Source organism: Dipteris shenzhenensis, chromosome 33 (genome assembly GCF_047967505.1).
Source record: "Dipteris shenzhenensis isolate YYH24624 ecotype China chromosome 33, Dip_SZ_1.0, whole genome shotgun sequence".
Lineage (NCBI taxonomy): Eukaryota > Viridiplantae > Streptophyta > Polypodiopsida > Gleicheniales > Dipteridaceae > Dipteris > Dipteris shenzhenensis.
Genome location: NC_141628.1, coordinates 25,109,069 through 25,131,688, shown reverse-complemented (window position 1 = coordinate 25,131,688; position 22,620 = coordinate 25,109,069). Strand labels below are relative to the sequence as shown.

At 40.9% G+C, this 22,620-nt stretch overlaps 1 protein-coding gene and 1 non-coding gene across 4 annotated transcripts; both read left to right on the top strand.

Annotated features, from left to right (window-relative positions):
- The first annotated feature begins 2,266 nt into the window (after positions 1-2,266).
- LOC147879874 (small nucleolar RNA SNORD36) lies at positions 2,267-2,343 on the top strand. The gene has a single exon (XR_015540699.1). It is a non-coding gene; the product is annotated as a small nucleolar RNA SNORD36 (small nucleolar RNA).
- Positions 2,344-17,948: 15,605 nt separating this feature from the next.
- LOC147879873 (uncharacterized) lies at positions 17,949-22,204 on the top strand. 3 transcript variants are annotated; one of them, XM_087371821.1, is made up of 6 exons: positions 17,949-18,124; positions 19,038-19,568; positions 19,717-20,140; positions 20,252-20,329; positions 20,526-20,651; positions 20,753-21,804. In XM_087371821.1, the coding sequence occupies exons 1-5, from the start codon at positions 18,120-18,122 to the stop codon at positions 20,574-20,576; spliced, it is 1,089 nt and encodes a 362-aa protein (XP_087227947.1). In that variant the 5' UTR covers positions 17,949-18,119; the 3' UTR covers positions 20,577-20,651; positions 20,753-21,804. The 3 variants fall into 3 exon arrangements, with proteins under 3 accessions (XP_087227947.1, XP_087227946.1, XP_087227945.1); XM_087371820.1 differs by lacking the exons at positions 17,949-18,124; positions 20,753-21,804 and adding exons at positions 18,736-18,833; positions 21,811-22,204; XM_087371819.1 differs by lacking the exon at positions 17,949-18,124 and adding an exon at positions 18,736-18,833.
- The last annotated feature ends 416 nt before the right edge of the window (positions 22,205-22,620 follow it).

Below are 22,620 nucleotides of genomic sequence, written 5' to 3'. Positions count from 1 at the left end.
CAGTCTACTATTGCCGGACCATGCGAAATACAAGGTCAAAGAATTACCGCCAAGTGAGTGGTGGCTATGGTTCCCTTCTCCAGGGCCGGATAGAATGTGCCCTCCCTCAACCTCACGGCGGCAGAACCTCTTCTGCAACTCTAGAACGGTCAAAACATGGATAGCAATGACATCAGAAGCATTGAAGAGGGAAATCAGAAGCATGAAGCATATATGAAGGAAACAAAGTCAAGAAGTCGAAAGTATGTAGAAGTTAGAAAGGAAGACAAAAGTTGAAGGCAAAGAATGTTGATCACGGAGGGAGCCCAACCTCTTTCAAAAGTGTGGCTTCCCATCTCCATCGATTGAAATGATAGGTCTGACATAGAAGGCATGGATGCAACTGACAGTAGAAGAAAATGTTAACAATCGAAATATAGGATCGAACGAAGGAGAGTCGCTGGTGAAAGGTCATACGGTTTAGTGTCAGGAGGGAGGTGCCCACCGGTAACCCAGTCACCGGCTCACTGGAAGCAAGAAGAGCTAAGGAGGTGTTTGATAACCCACTCACTGGCTCATTGGAAGCAGAAACAACCATTGAAAAAGGGGCATGAATACACGGCAAGCACATTGAGTAGGTAGGAATACATTTCGGACCCGAAGATGGAATCTCCCATGGGACTTCAACGGTCGTTGTTGTTCTAGAAGGCCATGCTTCAACAGAGATGGAAATTTCCTGTGCAGGCATGTTGGGGCGGTGCATTACATTGCACAATCTTTGCAGGATACCAGGGGCTACGAAATACTAGCAACACGCGGCAACAAGCAAAGTGGGATGGGAGAAGCAACTTCCTATGCACAGTGTGACGTCAGAAGCATCAAATAGGGAAATCAGAAGCATGAAGCGTATATGAAGGAAACAAAGTCAAGAAGTCGGAAGTATGTAGAAGTTAGAAAGGAAGACAGAAGTTGAAGGCACAGTATGTTGACCACGGAGGGAGCCCAACCTCTTTCGAAAGTGTGGCTTCTTGTCTCTGTCGATTGAAATGATAGGTCTGGGACAAAAGGCATGGATGCAACTGACAATAGAAGAAAATGTTAACAATCGAAATACAGGAATGATTGGAGGAGAGTCGCTAGTGAAAGGTCATACGGTTTATAGTGTCAGGAGGGCGGTGTTCAATAACCCACTCACCGGCTAACTGGAAGCAAGAAGAGCCAAGGTGGTGTTCGATAACCCACTCACTGGCTCATTGGAAGTAGAAACAACCATAAAAAAAGGGACATGAATACACGGCAAACACACTGAGTAGGTAGGAATACATTTCGGAGCCGAAGATGGAATCTCCCATGGGACTTCAATGGCCGTTGTCGTCCTGGAAGGCCATGCTCCGACAGAAAGGAATATGATGGAAATTTCCTGTGCAGGCATGTTGGGGCGATGCATTACGTTGCACACAATCTTTGTAGGATACCGAGGGCTATGAAATACTAGCAACATGCAACAACATGGACACGAAGTGGGATGGGAAAAGCAACTTCCGGTGCACAGTGTGGGAGCAAAAATTTACGGGTGGTGTGAGAGCACGCGTCGTGTGAGAGCCAAGCAAAAGATGTGAGCAAGCATGGAGGCGACATTGCAGGAGGACGATTTGCATGCCGCATGCAAATACATCTCCAAGCCAATCAGAATTGGGAACGCATGCAAAAGCAGCATCCAACCAATCACAAAATAATTCCTTCGAAAAATAATTTAAAACATAATTTTAGCTTTGTGAAAACGCACGCTGGTCACTATATGCTGCTCCCCTTGGTGTAGGCCAAAAAACAAAAACCTAGCACGTGGACCAATAAACAATTCACGAATAAAAACAAAAACAAATTCCGAATTTCGCCGATCTCGAAGACGGCCACACGGGATTTGTGGGCCACGTTCTGACCGTCGATCATGCTTACCATTTAACGGCTGGATGGAGGCTCTGGTGTCTACCCTAGAAATTGGTAAATGGCGACGGTCGATGGTGTTGAGGAATGCACGGTCGAGATGCAGGCTGAGTGGAGGAGACCTAAAGAGGAGCCCTGATTATGAGCTACCTTATAATGTGTTGCTTTTGCAGTTCTCTCTACCTCAGTTCCGTGTTTGCTTCCACTTACACTTTAGGGTTGCTCAACGTTAAGGATTTTTGGTTTGATTCTCCGTGAAGTTGTTGTACGTTGCGATCTGCTTGCCACCTTTTGCCTGTCTTGACGACTTGCTATCCGGAGCAGTTTTCCAAGGGTTTCATCGGTGCAGATGATGTCAAACGTTCGATCCAACGCCTATTTCTCATGAGGATCTACAGAGCTTTTTAAATCTGATGCACTGTACTCTCCCTGCCCTGCTCTGAGCGATACTCTCCTTCCCCTGCTTCGTCTTCTGGAGTCTGACTTGATGGAGAAGGGAACAGTTCTTCGTCTACTTGGCCCCGAACAATCTTTGCCATGTTCTGCGTTTGTTTGAATAGTCCTCTATTGCTAGATCGTAGACGGAACGGATTTCGCGTTACTTTCTGTTTTCCAGTTTTGTTAAGTTCCTTTGTTGTTTGAAAGTAGGCTCTAGCGCTTTATGTATCCCTGTCTGTGTTGTTATCTTCAAGATGGACTAATATCCTTCTGTGTTTGTGTGTGTGTGTGTTTTTTAGAGTTCGTTTGACTGGGGCTGCAAGAGATTTGACTTCGCATGAAGCTCTTTTTCCTTTGATGCTTATATCTTACTTACCACTTTCTTGGAGGTCACTCCTTGAGGGCTAATATCATAATCGAGACAATATCGTACCTATCCGGTGCCCCTAAACTAATTGAAGATGGGCATATTTCCTCTCGGGTTTTATTGTCGGAATATTTGTTGTGAAAATTTTCTTAATCCGTAGTACTGATTTGCAAATCGTCGGTCCAAGTAGCTTCTTTCTCATAATCTAGACTCTTACTATTAATACTGATGTTGGCCCAAATAGCCTTCCTTGTCACAGGGCAGACCTCATTACTATTGATAATGTTGATGATCTTTATCTTTTATCACGTGGTGAATTAATCTTGGGAAAAAAGATCTACCTATGACCTTGTGGTCTTGTGGTTTTGTGATTTCGCTTTCGTTGATAGAGCTCTTGATAGAGAGACTTTAGTTGATAGACACACTTTGGCCATCCATTACGTCTCTTTGGGGAAGATTGTCATCAATTGTATAACCCCGATGTGAAAATTGATTAGAATACTCATGTGCCAAAATCAAATGCTAAGCGAGAATTTGTTTCTTAAAAAATCATTGTGGCTTATAATAGTAAGACAAGCTCTTTGAAAAATGAACATAAATTTGAGGGCTTCTTGAAACAATTAAAGTTAATATTGTTGTTGACATGAGATTTGTTGTGGTAGATACTTGTCTTTTAACCAAATGTAATTATTGTAGTAAAACCTGCAAAAAATCTGAACTCTTAGAATTTTAAACAGTTGCCCCTGGAAAATTGGTAGATTATAGATGTAGAAGAAAGCTCTCAGCATTAAAGAGGAAAAAGTTTGAAGAAAAAACACTAACTCTTAGAAGTTTATAGAAATTAGTAGGTTGATCATTCAAATGATCTTCCCATCATGTTGGAAGAGAGATTACTTGTTCATAACATCTATCTTTTTGTTTATAATTGCAGAGATTCTCTATCCTTCTTGATAAGTTTCATTCTAATTAAAAATTATAGGTATTAAAGAGGAGTTAAAGTCCATTTAGAAGAGCCTAATTTTGGTACAATAATTATTGTATGGTTTACCATCCATGGAATGAAGTAAAATATTTCTAATTAATTCATATGGTCAAGAATTTATTGTGATAATTCATTGTTACATTTGTCAAAGAATAAATGCTCTAAACTATGATTAATGTATTTGTATCTTACGTGCACCAAAAATTGGCTTAACCAATAATGTCAAGGTAGGTGTAGCAAGAGTAGCTCAAAGATAATGTCCAAGAATTTCTAGAGTGAACTTCCTTTGAAGTTGGAGTAGCAAGAGTAGCTCAAAAATAATCTTGAGAAGTTGAAGGAATCATAGTAGTCATGGTGGGAAAGACGTAACAATTGAAAATTGGGGGAATTGCTTTGACTCATGGAATTGCTTTGACTTATGGTAATTCTACCATTCTACTTTCTTTATCCAGTCAACTTTTGTCACTCAGCAGCGTTTTCTTGATGCTTCATTTTTCTCAATTGCTATGGAGTAAAAATGACCATTTTATTGTACATTACATTTATATTTGACTCATAGACTTTTTACACTTTCTCTACTACCTTGTTTTCAGTTGTACATATGGATATATAGATCTATTCTTCGAAATTTGTCTTCTTAATCGATGTTGAGTAGGAAATGACCCTCTATTAATATTGCATGAGGTAGAGAAAAAAAACCTTAATGACTTCGATAATAGCTCATCATCTCCTTGTACAACAGCCCTCAACATACAATGGCCCTCAATGTAGAAAAGGAATACAATATGTCGAAGAACACTACAAAAGTAGAGGAATAATGATCAAGTGTGTAGAGAAATTGTGATCAACACTTGAAGATAAATTAATGACTATATCAGATAGAATAAAGGCAATGTGCCAGATAGATTAACGGCAATGTGTCAAAGGAATGAACTTTAGTTGATATTGCAATCTTGAGTAGAGAAACAAAAACAATTGAGTCTCATAGTAAAGAGGTCGAAAAGGATTTTTAAATTTATAAGATGAGCCCATCACTAGCCATAGAGAAGAACTACCCCAAGGTGGAAGACAAGGCGGTGCCAACGAACTCCTCTAGTTGGTATTGCTTTCAAGTAGAGAAACAAAGACCATTGAGTCTCATAGTAAAGTGCTAGAAGAGGATTCTTAAATTCACTAGATGAGCCCATCACCATCCATAGAGAAGAACTACCCCAAGGTGAAGACAAGGCAACGACCTTAAGAGAAGAACTACCCCAAGGTGCGAATACCACTCTTAAGGCGAAGAGGACGAAGGGTAACATAAAGGATGAGAAGAAATAGGTAGACTTCACACCATCTTGAGAAATGTATGGCATGAATGTTTGAATAGTGGCTTTGGAGAGATCAACTCAAGACCACATTAAAACATGAGGGCAAAATAATTACCATTGAGTCATTAAGGTCTAGTGACGAAGCTTACATGACTGATCCCTAGTAAGTATATTGTGCCACAAGTTTCTTTTGAACAAGGCTCGCAAATGGTTCTTTTGAACAAAGATCGTAAATGGAAGATCCAGACAAAGTAGCTCTCATTAGCAACTACCATTTTAAGGCCAAAGGCACAAATGCTATTCTCTAGACTTTGCACATGAAATACCAAGATGAAGGAATTCAACCCTTGTTTTGTTTTGAAGAAAGAGCATATGTGTACAATTTATACCAATTGATGATAGTAGAGAGAGACGAGATTGGAGGTACCTTGAACAATGCAACACATTGACATAGTGTGTCTGAGGTTTTGATGCATGAGTAGTGAGAGCATAGGGAGCACAATAGGGACATAAGGTAGCTTCTGAACTTCTTTTTTGAATTAGTGGAACACATGGTGGAACAAGAGGTGTACTAATTCAAGGTTGAATAGCTTGGAGTTGGTTCATGAGGATCTTTAAGTCTACATGACACAATGATCCCTAGTTAGGATATTGTGCCAAGGGCTCCCTTTGAATAAGTCTCACAAATGGAAGATCTAGACAAAGTAGCTTCCATTAAAAGACGAAAGGTTTAAGTGCCATTCTCTAGATGTTGTTAATGAAATACTTATGCTTCTTGCCCATTGCCATGTACTCTAACATTAAGCAATCTTTGTTTTGAAGGAAGAGCATGCGAGTACAATTTCAACCAATCTATAACAATAGAGGGAGTAGATTTGAGGTACCTTGAATAATGTAGCACATTGATATAGTGTGTGCCCAAGGTTTTGATCATGAGTTGTGTGAGCACAAGTATAAGAATTATTGGAACTCATGGTGGAACAAGAAAGGTGTATTAATTCAAAGTTGAATAGTTTGAAGTTGGTTCATGAGGATTTTTAGGTCTTCTATAGATCCCTAGTGCATTTAGAATGAAGTGGCAGTGCGGTGAATCCAAACTACTTGGAGGAGTACATTGAAAAAACTACCAAAATGAAGATGCCTTAGATTGAGGCTTATGCCTTGATGGAGCAAGCGCCTACATACATCTCTCAAAAAACTCTGAGGAAGAATGAACATCTTGAATCTTGCTCACGAAGAAGGAAGTTGCCTTGCAGGAGGGCTTTTACACATGAAGAACTGCCTTGCTACACATGAAGGGGGTGGGAGCACCATTGGTTGTGATGCCATGATAGTGGAAGTGAGAGAGGAGTGTGCACTGAGGAAATTCTGTATTCATATCCTATCTTTGGTAGATTTTTGGGATAATTCTATTCTTGCTAAAGTACAATAAGTTGTATTGAACATGAATAGTTTATACTATCCTTGACAATTTCTCCAAATGTATTGTGCCTTAATAGATGGATACAAATTTTCAATTTACCAAATGATTGCATGTTTATATAAAATGAGTATTAATTCTATGTAGCATAGAAGGAAAAGTTAAGGCAAAAAGGAAACATGGAAAGTAAGAAGGTATATATGAATTGGAATGGACATATTCTTACATTAGCCTTGTTAGGCAAGTGAAGTGATACAATTGGCTTCTTGGCTATGCACACTCTATGTAGAGTTGAGACATTTTTGTCGCTCATAGATGAGCAACCATAGTGTTTGGTTCTAGATTTTGAGTTCGAGCTTTAGCTCTCTTCCTACTTTAGATAGCACATGGTATGATGTGATATAATATGACATTTTGTACTTGATTTTGCTTTACCTATTGAGCTCTCGGAGGTACCTTGAATAATGTAGCACATTGATATAGTGTGTGCCTAAGGTTTTGATGCATGGGTCGCGCGAGCGCAATAAGTATAAGAATGAATAGAACTCATGTCGGAACAAGAAAGGTGTGTTAATTCAAAGTTGAATAGTTTGAAGTTAGTTCATTAGAATCTTTAGGTCTACTATAGATCCCTAGTGCATTTAGTATTAAGTGGCAATGCTGTGAATCCAAACCACTTCGAGGAGCACTTTGAAAAAATTACTCAAATGAAGAAGATGCCTTAGATTGAGGCTTATGCCTTGACGGAGCAAGTGCCTACATACATCTCTCTAAAAACTCTGAGGAAGAATGAACCATCTTGAATCTCGCTCATGAAGAAGGAAGTTGTCTTGGAGGAGGGCTTTTACACATGAAAACCTCCTTGCTACACATGAAGGGGGTGGGAGCACCATCGGCTGTGATACTATGATAGTGGAAGCGAGAGAGGAGTGCACATTGAGGAAATTCTGCTTTCATATCCTATTTCTTGTTTTATAATAGGTAGATTTTTGGGATAATTCTATTCTTGCTACAGTACAATAAGTTGTATTGAACATGAATAGTTTATACCATCCTTAACAATTTCTCCAAATGTATTGTGCCTTAATGGATAGATACAAATTTTCAATTTACCAAATGATGGCATGTTTATATAGAATGAGTATTAATTCTATGTAGCATAGAGGGGAAAGTTAAGGCAAAAAGGAAACACTTAGAACCAAGTGGAAAGTAAGAGAGAAGGTATATACGAATTGGAATGGATGTATTCTTACATTAGCCTTGTTAGGCAAGTGAAATGATACAATTGGCTTCTTGGCTATGCACACTCTATGCAGAGTTGAGGATTTTAGTCGCTCATAGATGAGCCACCATAGTGTTTGGTTTCACATTTTGAGTTCCAACCCTAGCTCTCTTCCTACTTTAGATAGGACATGGTATGATGTGATATAATATGACATTTTGTACTTGATTTTGCTTTAGCTATTGAGCTCTTAATATCAACATAGTACTCAAAAAGGGGCTTAGTGTATCTTTTGCTACAGCAGCCTCCCCCCTTCTCTCTCTCTATATATATATCTACATATATATATATATATATATATATATATATATATATATATGTATGTATGTATGTATATAAAATCTCTCTATAGCTATGGATATATTCCACCCCACCCTCCATAGCTTTCGTCATGCTATTATTTAGACTTTGATTACCATCATGGTATCAAAGCTAGATACACGAGATACCTCTGATACACGAGATACCTCCCTTACTTAGCCATCGATTCATGGACAACTTTCACTCCTTTTCTTGAAGATAGTGGTTGTCCACAATCTACCCAAGTTGCACTCTCAAGTGTCACTTTTACTACTGAGAATGTTGTTGATCATCACCAAATTAAGAAGTGGGTTTATTGTTTGTTGCCACCCATTTTTAAAAAATGCTTAGAAATTTGCATTAAGAGATGGTCTTTTGTTTTTGCAGCACTACCATACATTTTGGACCAAAGGATCTGTCTCATTTAACAATTGCAGCACTACCATACATTTTGGACCAAAGGATCTGTCTCATTCAACAATTGCATAAAGTGGCCTTGCTTTGACCTTTTTTTGTTTTTGACACATTTTGTCTTCACCTAAGCAACAACAATCCAAATAGCATTAGAATCGTTAAAGATATCAAAAAATTAGCATCATGCATTATTTTTATGAAGAGGAGTATACCAGGTTTTACAATATCTAGCAAATGCGGCAAGAGTCATTTGTCATTGTTTTTGCCTTGGATAATTGTTTGTTTTAAACCAAATTTTTGGTTACTATTCTCTTGATAAATTAGCTGTCATTTCTCTAACCTTGTCGGCATTTGCAAAACAACCTTTGGCTTTGTTCATCTTGTTCTAACCTTGCCACTAGGCAAATTGAAGTGTTTTGTTTCGTCTCTACCACTTAGTGTGCCAGCTAGCTACAAGAAACCATTAGGGAGATCGTTGAGTGACGTGAAGACGAGCTTGGCCTTAGGTGTGTCTCTTTGACTATGTTTTGTGAACATAAACATCCTTTGACAGTAGCGACGATGGTAATGTATTCGGCCTTCATCATGTTTATAATCAGTAGCACTATTGTAGTGCCATTCATTTAGTAGTATTGTCATTGTAGGAGTTGACTTTTTGGTGAAGTTATCTCAAACCTATTAGTGAACTATGGACAGTCTATAGTAAACCCTAAGTTTTACATTTAAGGGTTTGCCAAAAATTGATCAAAAATTGGTTAAATTGGAATGATTGACTTGCCAAGTGTCCACAGCTTGGTACAGATGCTAGAAAAGGTAACAGTTCTAGCATCAAGGGGGGATTTCTCCTAGAAATTTGTAATGTATTGCTTTTAAGCGTTGAGTTAGGGTTCTCTTCCTTGTATTTCTCCCAAAATTAAAAAAATAATCTTATGTATTGTAGATTTCCCCATGTTATCTACCTAAATGTTTGTATTGCCTTAAGCTATAAAAGGCTTTTTGAATTCCCTATTCATCCCTATTCAGTGAAAGGGGAGGTTGTTTAGGGAAACCAATGCGCAAAGTTTCTATTGGTGGAGCTCCTATGGACCAAGCATGGAAGGGAATTTCCAGGATGTCGGTGCTCTGGTCCCTTAGAGCTTTGAGTTGTCGTGCAACCATGCTTAGACTTGGAGCCTCTGGTCATGTTTGAACATAAAGCCATGAGTGCTTAGTTCAGCCTCTAAATTATGCTTTACTTAAGCCTCTTAGTTGGCATGGGAGAGATGTCTAGTCCTTGACATGGTATATTCCAAATGCCAGTACAAAACTATTGAAGGTTTTTCTTGATCACACAAGCTTCACTCAAAAGGAGGGTCTGTTCTATATTTTTGGAGTCACATTTGTCCACTAGTGTGTATATATTCATCCACTAGTTTGTGAACCACCCCTAGTGGGTGGATAAGGCAAGTGGGTGATGTATGCAATGATATTATTGCCTACGGCACATTTCACTCATCTGTGTGTGAATGAGCCAAAAGAGAAGTTTCCCCACCTATTAAAAGGTCTCTCTCTCTCTCTCTCTCTCTCTCTCTCTCTTGCATCGTTTTTATATTGATTTGCATAGGAAGACGTTATGTGGAACCCCCTTCTGCCACCATTTGCATGGAAACTATATCTTGAAAGTTTCCCCCCTCCATTCACATATTCCCTCCCTCATTGCTCCTACCCTCCCTCCTTATGTAGTCTAGTACATGGTCATAGTCCATGCATAGTTGCACATAATTATCCCTCTTGAAAGTTACCCTCATTAATTATTGTGCTTTGCTCTCTAACTTTGCTACTTTCAGATAGCCCCTATCTCTTCCATCTTGCTGTGATTGTTTGGCCATGGTTGCTCTCTATGCTCCAAAAACCCTTAAAACATGATAAACAACTATAACTCTCATCCACACATAAATTTATAACGAGAAAGTAAAAGAGATGAGAGAATGATAATAAAAAGAATGATGAAAGGGTGACAGTAAAAAATTGATGAGAGGTTGAGAATTAAAAAGATGGAACACAAAACCAGTGACTCTGTATGTTGTGTAAACAAGGATCACCCTTGCTAAAGATAGTCAGCTAGCATATTTTTGCATTCCAAAAATGTTGGTTTTCAAATACCATAGTATTTCAGGATCCTAAACGAAACCAAAATGGACCTTAGAAGGGGGAAAAACTTACTCTATCTTGCGTTTAACAAATATCATGAGAAAACCAAATACAGGTGATCCAAAACTATTAGGAATAGCTAAAACATTGAACTTTTGAAATTATTGAATGATGACAAAACTAAGAGTCCAAGGTTTTACCACCAATCTTCCACAGAATCTAAAACATATCTAGTTGCTTCTTCCACAATAGGTGTGGTCTCCTTCCTTGCCATAGAAGTAGACACTAAAACATGTCCTTCCAGTTGCTTCTCCACAATTGGTATGGTGTCCTTCCACATAGACATAAAACATGTCTAGTTGCTTCTTCCACAATTGGTGTGGGACCCTTCCTTGCCATAAAAGTAGCATTCCGTGTTTGTGTTCTTTGGTGGTAAGGCCCTCTCGGCTCCCTTTTACTTGATGGATGTCTATGGTCCTTTTGTGCTTGTTGGACCAGCACTCTTTGATTGTGTGGCCCAAGTGCAAATGTCGCCATACTCAATTGACACCCATTCATCATATGGCTATCCACCTTGCACTTGTGGCACCATACTTCACCCTTTTTTGAGGCACCATACTTCACCCTTTGGTTGCCTTGTTACTTTTGCATCTCTACATAGACTTGGTGGTGAAACATGTCCAAGTTGATAAATTCAGGCTTTGCCCTTGGAGGGTTTGTGAGGATATACTTCTTGCTTCATGCTAAAACAACTCCAAATCTACTTGAGGATGTGGATTTTGACTCCCTTGGTCTTGCCCTTCTTCCTCCCCTCGTTCTATGTCATCTCTAATGAACTGCATGGCTTGCATGTTCCCTTTGGTCTGGATCTCTTCTTCAATCTCACCTTCCAAATTCCTCTTGTTTGAGCTTCTATTCTTGCTATTCACTTCCCTATTTGCTTTTGATACATTTGTTGGCCTTGCGTCCATTGTTTTCATATTTCATAGCAAGTTGATTTCACATCTCTAACTTCTCAAGTGCAAACCACTTCAAAAGGTTACACCCAAATTGTTGTGTTGTGTGCATGTGTCTAGACATGCTATGCCTTTGTATTCACTCTGAATGTGGGGTAGATAGACATTTTGGGATTGGCAAATAATGGTGCACTTTGCAATGAATTGGTGTTAATCATTACCACCATAGAAGGGAACATTGGGGCAAGGTCATGAATTGCAATTGAAGTACTCTTTCATTAGCCTTGGTGGGCCCTTGGTGGGCAAGTGGAATGGTAAACTCAGCTCTTTGGCACACCCTATGCACATGAGTTCCATTGGAAACAAAATGTTCTCTTTAACACCTAATACCTTTGTGTGGTGGGTACCACCAACCTACATTTACATTCGTTGGCACTACATGTCAAAATGATAGGTGCCACGTAGCCTTGACACTTCTGGCATGCCCATCAAATCTTTTTATAGTTGCAACCATCACCATCTCAGCCTTATCATTTTGCAACAATGGCTATCTTGGGTTTCTTTTTAGTGAAGGCATTGTTGACTTATGGCACAAGGGGTCACCTCCTACTTTGCATTGTCCTTCACTTGCATTAGTCCTTTGATTTTCTACCTATGGTTCACCACCCGCTCTTTTTTTAGTCATCTCGACCTTAGTTGAATCCTTGACATGGCTAATTGGGGATTCAATAAAAAGAACTTCATGAAATCTTCCATCATTTACTCCTGATTTCAAAAATATCCAATAGGAAATTGGTTGAAGCAGATAAAGCTTTGAAAGTCACTGTCTCGTCACTATTTGATCCATCTTATATGCTATGGCGAGCCCATTCGATGGTGCCTCACTAGTGGGTCCTTGATTGCTCTTTGCTCTTTGGCTTTCTAGTCTCCTTAGTGATGCTATTTGATTTGCCTTACTATCGAGTGGCTCCTCGCTCATTGACTTCCTAGCATTGCACACATGTGTCCATGGGCATGAGTGTGTCTCGTGTCATGGGTTTTGGGTCTTGGGCTCTTTCACCTTCTTGCAAGCACATGTTCATGGCCAATGGCATGCCTTGGCTGCTTGGGACTTTCTCCTCTTAGACTCTCCAATCTTCCTAACACTTGCACTTGTAGCTAGGTGCATGAGTTTATTCATCCTCTTGATCTTAGTAGACAGTAGTAGGTCATCCGTTTTTGACGATGTAGCCTTTGAGTGGTCTTCTAGTTGTTGCAGCTTCCTAAAGCCACTTATGGACTTTTCCTATGGTCCTTGTTCTGCCTTAGATCTAAGACATTTGGAATTAGCTCACTTGGATTCTTGGCAAATCAATTCGATGTAGCACCTCTCTCTCTCTCTCTTCCCCCCCCCCTCTCTCTCTCTCTCTCCCCCATGTCCCATTTTGTCACACAATATACAACCCCCTACTCCCCCTATTTTTGCCACTGGACCCCCTTGCCATTCCCACTCCTACTTTCTAGAGGTTCCACCAATGCGGACTTCTTTGCTTTTATTTGATTGTTTTGATGCAAATGTAACCCAAGGGCCATTCTGAATAGTTGTTCAAACTTGCATTGTGCCAGCCCTCCTAGAGTGTATTTAGACTATGTTGACTATATAGTGCAGCTTAAAACGTACTTTGAGAAGCCTAATATGAGACACAAGCCAGTTGTGCAAGCTCCTTGCTCTCTATTCATACTTAGACCAGGCAGCTACTAGTCTCACGATCCAAATCTTTAATAAAGCCCAAGACCTAACTTGCTCGTGCCATGTTTGACCTTTTGCATTTGCCATGCCTCTACAATGCTATCTAGGTCGTGGTTAGCTGTCATTTGATCTTATCCTATTTATAGTACTTATCAAACTACATCAACGTGAACTCGTCCTTAGCTATCCCCTATAGGCCTAGGCTCTTCCCTCACAAATGTAGTCCATAAACGGGGCTAGTCGGCTCATTCAATCTAGTCTTTGAATTTTCTAGCAAAGACAAGCTCAAAATAGTCGTAAACTAATTTTGTGAGGTGCATTCTGTAGTGATAAGGACTACTGTATCCATAGTGAATATGCACACTTAGTAATATGAGCCTCTCCAATTGTCCTTAATGCTCCATAACTATTGGATGAACCTTATTTAAAATGATTTATCCAAAGAATGAATGTGGAGAAATAAGCAACAGGACTTAACCTTTTACCATCCCATCTACCATCACAAAGTTCAAGCCTTTACTAACTCCTATGGTGCACAATCTCTAAAATTTAGGGTCTATGAGATTGCCAACTACTCAACCTTATATTCTCTTATGAGCAATTTACATTCCATATCGTTCTCTTAAGCCTGATGAAAAGCTTGCATCTAGCCACAACTTTCCCTTTGAAAGCTTTCAAAAAAGCTATGTTGGTAGCTTTCCTTCTTCTCAGCTTTCTCTCTTCCTCGCACAATGGAGTTTCCTCCTTGTATGAACAAGAAGAAAACTAACCATGAAGACTTCTCAAAGTAAAATATGACCAAGAAAACACGACCACTCATGGTAGATTGAAGGCATCTTCATTCCACCATGAATCTTCCAACAAAGTTGTTCTTTGATACACACTGAGACAACTCCTACATGAGTTCACCACCAATATCATCTTCATTGAAGCACGAACTAGGAATCTAACATAGAGTTTTTCATATGGAACTCACGACCTAACCATAGAGAAATCTACTCACTTCTAAGCACTGGAGGTTGTAAGAAGACACATGGCCTAACTCTAGGTTAGTAGACCTCGAAGTCCCAAATCAAGAAAGCCCGATGCATCAATTTATCTTGTCCATGGATCAATTTAACTTGGTAATCAATCTCTTGAACATTGAGCCCCCTATGACAATATATAGACAAAATCGATGGCTATATTGAGCATATAGGTCCCGTTCCCTTCTCGACATTCATCCAAGTATATCACTCTAGTTAGTATTACCCATCCTAACCTCCTAACTCTACTTGCTAGGAACTCCCTCGACCCATTTAATTGGGGTTAGCTAGGGCCCCACTAAGCCACATTCAAAAGTCACCTATAGAATTCTAGAAGCAAATCAAAAGTCTCATCATCGACAACCTCATTCTTCTCTCTCTTAGCCAATAATCAATCAAACACCAAGATCCTTGCAATCCTCCGTTTACTAAAAATAGAGTGTATCAATAACAATAAAACTTTTCAGGACACAACCATGGCACTGGACAGGAAAAATCAAGCAGAAGGCCTACTCACACAAGGATCTATACACCAGCAAAAAGACAAAGAAGAAACCATTATAATCATTACCAACATGCAAAATCTTAAACCCATAGTATTCAATACTCTCAAGATCAATTATTCGACATAGAGTCCCACATCGGGTACCCATTACGGAGACACAACTCGTTTTATTGCAATCAACGAGATAGGAGGAACTTTAGAAATAACCTATAGAGTTTTCCACAACTGAGCTGAATAGGACACTGAATTTGTTCCCCACAACCTGATGAAAGAACAATGCAGCAAAGAGGTAAGGACTACCTTGACAACAACAGCAACATCCAAAGAAAGTAACACTTGTGAATCATTCCGGTTCTAACAACCGATAGAACACAATGGCACTTGTATAAGGGCAAATACTTGCAACTTAAACCAACTAGTATCTAAGGGCGGTTAACCAAATCGATCTAGGAGAGTTGTTAACCCTATGTTGGCAAGGTTCAAAAGCATAATCAAATGTAATCCATGAGATCAATGTTTGAGTGTGTGTGTGTGTGGAGTAGAGGCAAAGCTCACTTGTAATAATTTGGGTGTTACAACATATTCCATAAATGTATTATGATAGGTATAGCGAAAGCACCCTTAGAAAAGATCTCAACATATTTGTAAAATCATGCTCAAGAGAGATAAGTTTCTCATCACATCAACATAGAGAGAGAAATTCCTTACCAAATGCTCAACATGAAGAGATAATGTTATGGGAAGAGCAGGGAATGTATATATGTTCCATAATACAAATCATTCCATACTCTTTGGATAGTGTGTTCACTCCACTCTTTGTTCTTGTGCATTCGCTTGCTTCATGTTGCATTTCTCATCTTTGTACTGGTCAATTTGTTAAATTCACCACTCTTTTGTCTAGCACATCAAAACCTATTCCCTCTACGTGTCTTCATGACCTCAATTTGCACTCACTCTTTCTTTTGACCAAGATAATAGCAGCCACATGTGCCCAAGGGTATCAGGGGAACTGTTGGAGTAGGCCATAAAGGTTCAAACAGGTGGGGGGGAGTTGTGGATCTGGTGAGATGAGATAGCGAACAGGAGGCTCCTTAGTGAAGAGGAGAATGGTGTTCTATCATTGATGGGTGATTACTATTAGCCCCACAACCATTGCCAAAGATGGTGCATTGCTCGTTGCCTATTTCAATAAGGCAAGTTGTGTCTGTTTGTTCTCTATGTAATAAGCATTTTTTTTGACAGATATAAGGGGGATGTGTATGCTCTGCAAATGCACTAGGGTGTTGGTCACGAACTTTGGGATGAAGAGATTTAAATGATACAAACAACAGGGTGACATGTCTTAAGTTAAAGGTAACTCAATAGCTTAGAGGCATCTAGATTGAAACAAAATCTACTTACTCATTACGGCAAGCAGCCTAGGGAGATGTTTGGGTTTTCTCACACCCCCTTGAGCCACGTATCATAAATCTAAGCCCTTGATCTCCCTTGATTTTATTTGATATAAAAGCTAAGCTTTTGACTTACTAAAAGCATATAGTTGCTTTTCACAATAAAAAGACTATATAAATGTTTCAAACCTATTCGATTTGAAGAGATGGTCTACTTGATTTGCAAGTTTGGGCTTATTGGCATGTGAAGCTTTGGAGAGCCTCGTGATGACCTTATGCTCTACTCTCACAAGCCTAAAAGCTCAACTTAATATAGTGATCAAACTCCCATTTTCCCAAGGTTGGAGAGGCACGTAACGCTAGCTAAGTGGAGAGTGAGAAGCTATGTGCTCTACTTTGGACTTCCTCTAACTATAGTTGTCTTTTTGTGATGTCTAGAGTTTGCTAAACGATCTGAAAATGTTGGAATCATCCTGCTCAAGGATACACGTAGATCCTCTCAGGGTCACATTGGCAAGTTTTCCGGATATTGTCTCTTGGCGTTCGATTACGATTACGACTATTGACATTCAGGTAACATGCTAGTTTCTCATCCATTCGCAAGACTTATCCTCGGCACTAATATTCTCAGCGTTTATATTCTCGGTGTTATCTTGACACCCAGGGAAGGGCCCGTTCCCTTGGATTATAACTCTTTGAGGAAGGAAGCGCGTCGCCTCCCCACCCACACTCTCTGTGGCTATAATAATTATATATTATATATTATAATATAAATATTTTCAATTACTGGTCCATTCAAAATTTTTTGTTTTCAATCTGAATTCTTACAACATTCCGGTAATATGCTAGTTTCTTATCCATTCGAGAGACTTATCCTCAGCGCTACTATTCTCAGCGTTTATATTCTCGGAGTTATCTCTGCACCCAGGGAAGGGCCTGTTCCCTCGGATTATAACTCTTTGGGGAAAGAAGCACGCCGCCTCCCCATCCACACTTTGTGTGGTTATAATAATTATATATTATATATTATAATATAAATATTTTCAAATACTGGTCCATTCAAAATTTTTTGTTTGCAATTTGAATTCTTATAACTATTTTACTCATTCTCTTTTTTCCTTAAACAATTGAATAGTAGGATTCAACTTCAATTTGAAGTTAGTAGTTACTTGCTCCACGATGGAAAGACTCCCTGTCGCAAATCTAGTTCCATGATGAATGCAAGTTAGGTGGAAGTTTTTTGTTGAATGTTGCATGATGATGTTGACTTAGAGAAGATTTGGATGCATCCCTTTTGATGTGCCTTAAATAATAAGGCGTATGTGTGCTCATGTGTTGCATGCAAGTTTATTAGTGTCGCCAGTAACTGAGCCAGGATTCACACATGTTCGGATCCTTGGTCTAGGAAATGGGGTTCGAGCGTTGATCTATTTCTTAAACAACCGGACATTCACACTGGATGGGACCAAAAACTCACTTTTTTGGGTTGTCCGCACCCTGAGCGGTATACCCAGGCTAGACAAAAAGAAATACGGCGGACATGAATCTCATCCAATTATTTTGTGCCGACGGCGTTCAACACCCGGTGTAAGGACATATGTGTAAGGAAATATGTGAATCCAGGTGGGATTTGGAAGTGTGAAAGATTGCTCACACTTGACTTATGGGGCAGGTTAAACAACACATCTATTTTGTACTTAATTTAAGAGTAACCACGGTTAAGGAACCACGATTAATCGTCATCTTGTATTCTATCAGCTTCTTCTTCTTCTTCATCAAACTGCAGCAGAGCTTTTGCCCTCCATAGCCAACCTTCGCACTCCTGCTCGCCTCGCATTCATCGCCCTCTTCCCATTACCTTCATGCCGCCATCCCACCTCTCTCAATTCCTCCCTCTGCTCTCCCCCCTCCCCCCCCCCCCTCCATCCTCTCTCTGCCTCGCCTGACATGAGGTCTTTTTCCTTCCCCCTTGTTCGATCCTTTTTTCGCTCCATTTCTGCCTTTGTTTTTCGTGGCCTTGCCTTCCAATCTCCTGCCCACTCTAGAATTCTGTTGTGGATTTGTGCTCCGTGTTTTGTTTCTGTTTTCCTTCTCAGAATGTATGTGCGGAGCTGCGTCTGATACGTTCTTGCGGAAGAGCAGAGTGCTGTATAGCCAGTGCTTGATGTTGCAAAATTATTGTTTTATAAGTAGGAGTGGATTGGTGGAGCGGAAAGATCTGCGTGCAGACCTGGTGATTTTGAATGCCTTCTTTATATATTGGGTGCTCACAGAGTGCTGCAGAGCGGGATCTTTGGTTGCATCGATAGGTCTCACCTAGGGTTGAACACCGAAAGGATGAGGCGACTGATCCCAAATTGCGCATATGTCGATGTTTTCTTTTTTCTCGGGTCTTATTGGAAAGAAATATTGTGAGATCGACCAGTGTTAGAATGCACGAACTTTGCAACGCACATGCGTCTAGGTAGCACCAGTGCATTGTAGCAACTCTTCTGGACAGCGGATCTCTCCGTTAAACCTTTTTTCTCGAGAAGTTTGGTAGTGTTTGTACGAAAACTGTCGATTTCTTGCGGCAGTTGATTGCGTTGCGTGGACTACTCATATCTGCGTGAGGCGCCTTGGTGCGCAAAACGGAGTCATGTCTTTTGGTTGCTTGTTCAGGTGAACTGTGGTGACGTGATTGGTCATGGTTGTTTTCTGGTGAACTGCGTTGATGTCTTCAGTTTTTGGAAGGAAAGATGGCTTAAGTGAAAATTTGAGAGGACGAAAGCGCAGTTCTTGAAGATATTAGCTCGTTGCCATTGCAAGGCAGCCGTATTCTTCAAGCAAATGATGCTAACCTGCGTTGTTGCGTTGGTGGTGCAGAGAGCAAGGCGGAGGCACGTTATTCTCTCCTGCGATAGACAGAAAGAAGGCAGGCCCGAAGTTAATCAGTAGGGACGAAAGCAATGATAATAGGCGGCGGTTAAGCGGTGCATATGCGAGTTATTTGGGAGGGAAGGCCATCGCCAGCATGCCTGGCGGTCGGCTGAAAGGAGACAGTTCGATTCACAGTAGCAAACATCACGAACGCGATAACGGGCTCCCCGAGCAGGCTGTGTCGGAGAAGACTACGGGATTCCCCGAATCGGAGCCCCAGAAACGCAGAGTTGCGGACGATGGCATACTGCCGCAATGGGGTCATGGGAAGCGCTCTCGCTGCAGCAGGTTGGAACAATCGAAACATGCGGTGGAAGAATCGTCGACACTGGGGAAGAAAGCCGTCCGAGGAACAGACAAGCATCAAATAGCGGCGCGATCCCAAGCAAATGGGGTGGGTAAGATGCATAGACAAGCGATCCTGAGGACGGGCATGCCCTTGTTGGTGCGGGAAGCGGTTACGGGAGTTGCGAGAAGGTAATCAGAGATCGATGTGTAAATCTTTTGAGAGTTGGTCGTTGCAGCAAGCGAGAGAGAGAGAGAGAGAGAGAGAGAGAGAGAGAGAGAGAGAGAGAGGTACTGATCATGGTTGTTTGTGCCTGATGGTTGGCGACGATTGCTGCAGAAACGGGGAGATTGGAGCAGCGGAAAATGGTGTGATGGGGGCGAGCTGCGGGCCTGCAGCAGATGCGGTGAAGGAAAAGGCAGCGGAGAGTAGAGCAGAGGGGGCGGAAGCGTCCTCTTCTCAAAAGAGCAACAGCCATGGCGAGCAAGCGTGGCAGCAAAGGGAGGAGGCAACAACAGGCTGCAATGGAGGAGGAGCAACAGCGGTTTTTCCTCCAGCGCCATCGCCGCCGGATAACATTATGGCTGCTGCTTCTCCAGCGTTGCTTAGCAACAAGCGAACAGAGATGGAGTCGATGGAGTGGCCTCGAATCGTGATTTCCCTGTCACGGAAGGACAAGGAGGACGACTTCTTCACCCTCAAGGGCACCAAGCTCCCGCAGCGTCCCAAGAAGCGCCCCAAAGTGGTCGAGAAAGCCCTTCACGTAAGCCTCACCTTTTCCTTGCCCCTCACGCTTCGGCCTTCTCGTGTTCATTTTGGGGAAATTTTGGCCTTCATTTGCTCTTTCTAGTTTCATATGCATTTCCTTTTGCAGTACTGCACCCCTGGCAATTGGCTCAGCGATCTCACTCGCGGCCGCTATGATGTGCGAGAGAAGAAATCCGTCAAAAAGGTGATTCCCTCGCACTTTTGTCATTTTACTCACTCAGATTTTGCCGCCTACCTTGCAGGTTTTGCCGCCTTTCCAACCGTAGTTTATCCATCCCTACAGTCCCGAGTTCCCAACGTTTTCTTTTAACGGGTTACTTTTTTCTTTCTTCGCTCTATTTAATTTCACTAATGGCCGCCTCCTGTCATCCTCTTTGCAGAAACCCAGGGGTCTCCGGGCTATGGAGAATACAGATTCTGATTCTGAGTGACTTTCTTTTCTACCGGGCTGAGATTCCCAGCATTGGCAGTCTTCCAAAACTCAGGCCAGCTCAACCCTTCACCAGGTTCCCTTCATTGGGCCATACTCGCTTTTTTCTCTGCTTCATTCTTTCTAGGGCTCTCTGCATGTTTAGAGGAATTTGAACCTGTCATTCACTTGCATCAGGTCATGTGGATTTATTACCACTTCAACTGTAACCTGTCCCTGGCCTGCCTTATACTTTTAACAGTTGCCGCAAGTTGCATGTAAGGGAGTGAGCTACCGTCTATTCAGTTCAATTCCCAATCACTGGAAGCAGGCCAGATATGCTCATCAACGTTAAACGCAAATTTTATAGTTGTTTTCCCTATGTAGTTGCAAAGGGAATACTCCCGGCATTCAAAGAGCGGGCTGCACACTGTAAACAGAGTTTTGGGAGGATCCCATGGCCTTACTTCAGGTTCTTGTGAACGCTACTGTTTAATCGATACGAGTTCTTCTGCCATCTTTTGTGTGGCTTATCTTTGCATAATATGCAGAACTGCATTTCTCTTGTGTCAAACGCAACTGTGGACTCAGATAGCAGGACTGTGATGTTTTCCATCCTGAGGTAAGCTCCTGTCATTGCAATCTGTTTCCTAACAATGTCTTCACAATCCACAGCCAAGGCATGGTGAAGGGTAGCGGATTATTTTTTATACCTTGTATGTCGTTTGAATATATTGTCTTTTGAAGCTCTTCACTTTGAAATAAAGAAATTTTGATCTTGGTTGAAGCCTGCAACTAGCATCTAATACGTGTTAACTAGCATCTTGTACGTGTTGCTCCAAGATTTTGATGGTAGGGGTCTTCTTAGGGACGAGCCTTCTCCTTTAGTGCTAGCCTTCATCATGGCTGAGTCTCCCCTTCACCTATGGAGTGCCGATAGAAACCTAATACGAGGACTTCGTATAAATGAATGCTCGAGTATGTGTGAGCTAGTCCCTGCTATGCTTGATGGAGTTTATGGTTTTCAACCTTGAGTGACTATCATGAGATTGAAACTGCACTATGTTGTGATTTTAGAGGATGAGTGTGGGCAGGTTCCTGGATTCATCTATATATATATTTACGTTCTACAAAGGGAAAGTGGCAAATCACTCTAAATTAAATTTACTATAGATTAGCTATCAGCATTCTGAGTTGGGTTTCTTCAGAAGGTTTTACTGCTTCGTTGCCTAAAACCACTGAATTGATGCAGCCAGGAGCTGTAAGGGGAAGATCCCCACACACGCATTACATCATTTGGATGCAAAAGAGGGCTTTCTTTTGACTGGAGCTCAAACTGGATGCATGTGAAACCTACCACACAACTGCATCAGAAAACCCTCGTTACTGTTGGGGGTGCGGAACAGTGCAGGGAGATCTGTTTTTACTGTCAAAGAATGCACACCTTTTGCAGGATGACTTAATCGCGTGATGCATGTGAATGGCTATTTTGAGAAGCTGTGTTCTATGTCAAGAAGGAAGCTATCTTAATATGTTATTCCATAGGAAATTTGTCATTTCTTATATGGACAAGTGTTCCAATAACTTTGTTTTTATTTGCAAGAAGTTTTACTTAAAATGTCTTTTGAGAGAATTGAACTCGTCTCCAAAACTTACGCCCTTGCCTTCTCAGAAGGATTGGATCTCAAAACACTAGAGTTTTTGCAAGTCTTTTGGGTTTGTTTGCAATTTAAGTATCCCTTTTCTTTGTGCTCCTTGGAGGTTTAACAAAACTGCAAAATAGCAAAGTTTTATTGGAGCTACTTGTGAGACTACTTTGATGGATGTCTTTAAATGGCTAAGCTACTCCTTAAAGTCATGTTGTCTAGTGTCCTTGAACTTTGGAGGGACTTATTAAAGGATGCAATGTCCCCTTGCACTCAAGCTGGATTTTAAATGACTTTGTAGGAGTGAATTCCTATTGTAATATTTTTAAACTCCTCTCGAAGAACCTATGATTTTATTACGCTTTACTCAAAGATCGAGCTGGAAGATTTGAACTTTAGAATAAAAAAGCTAGTGGTTGA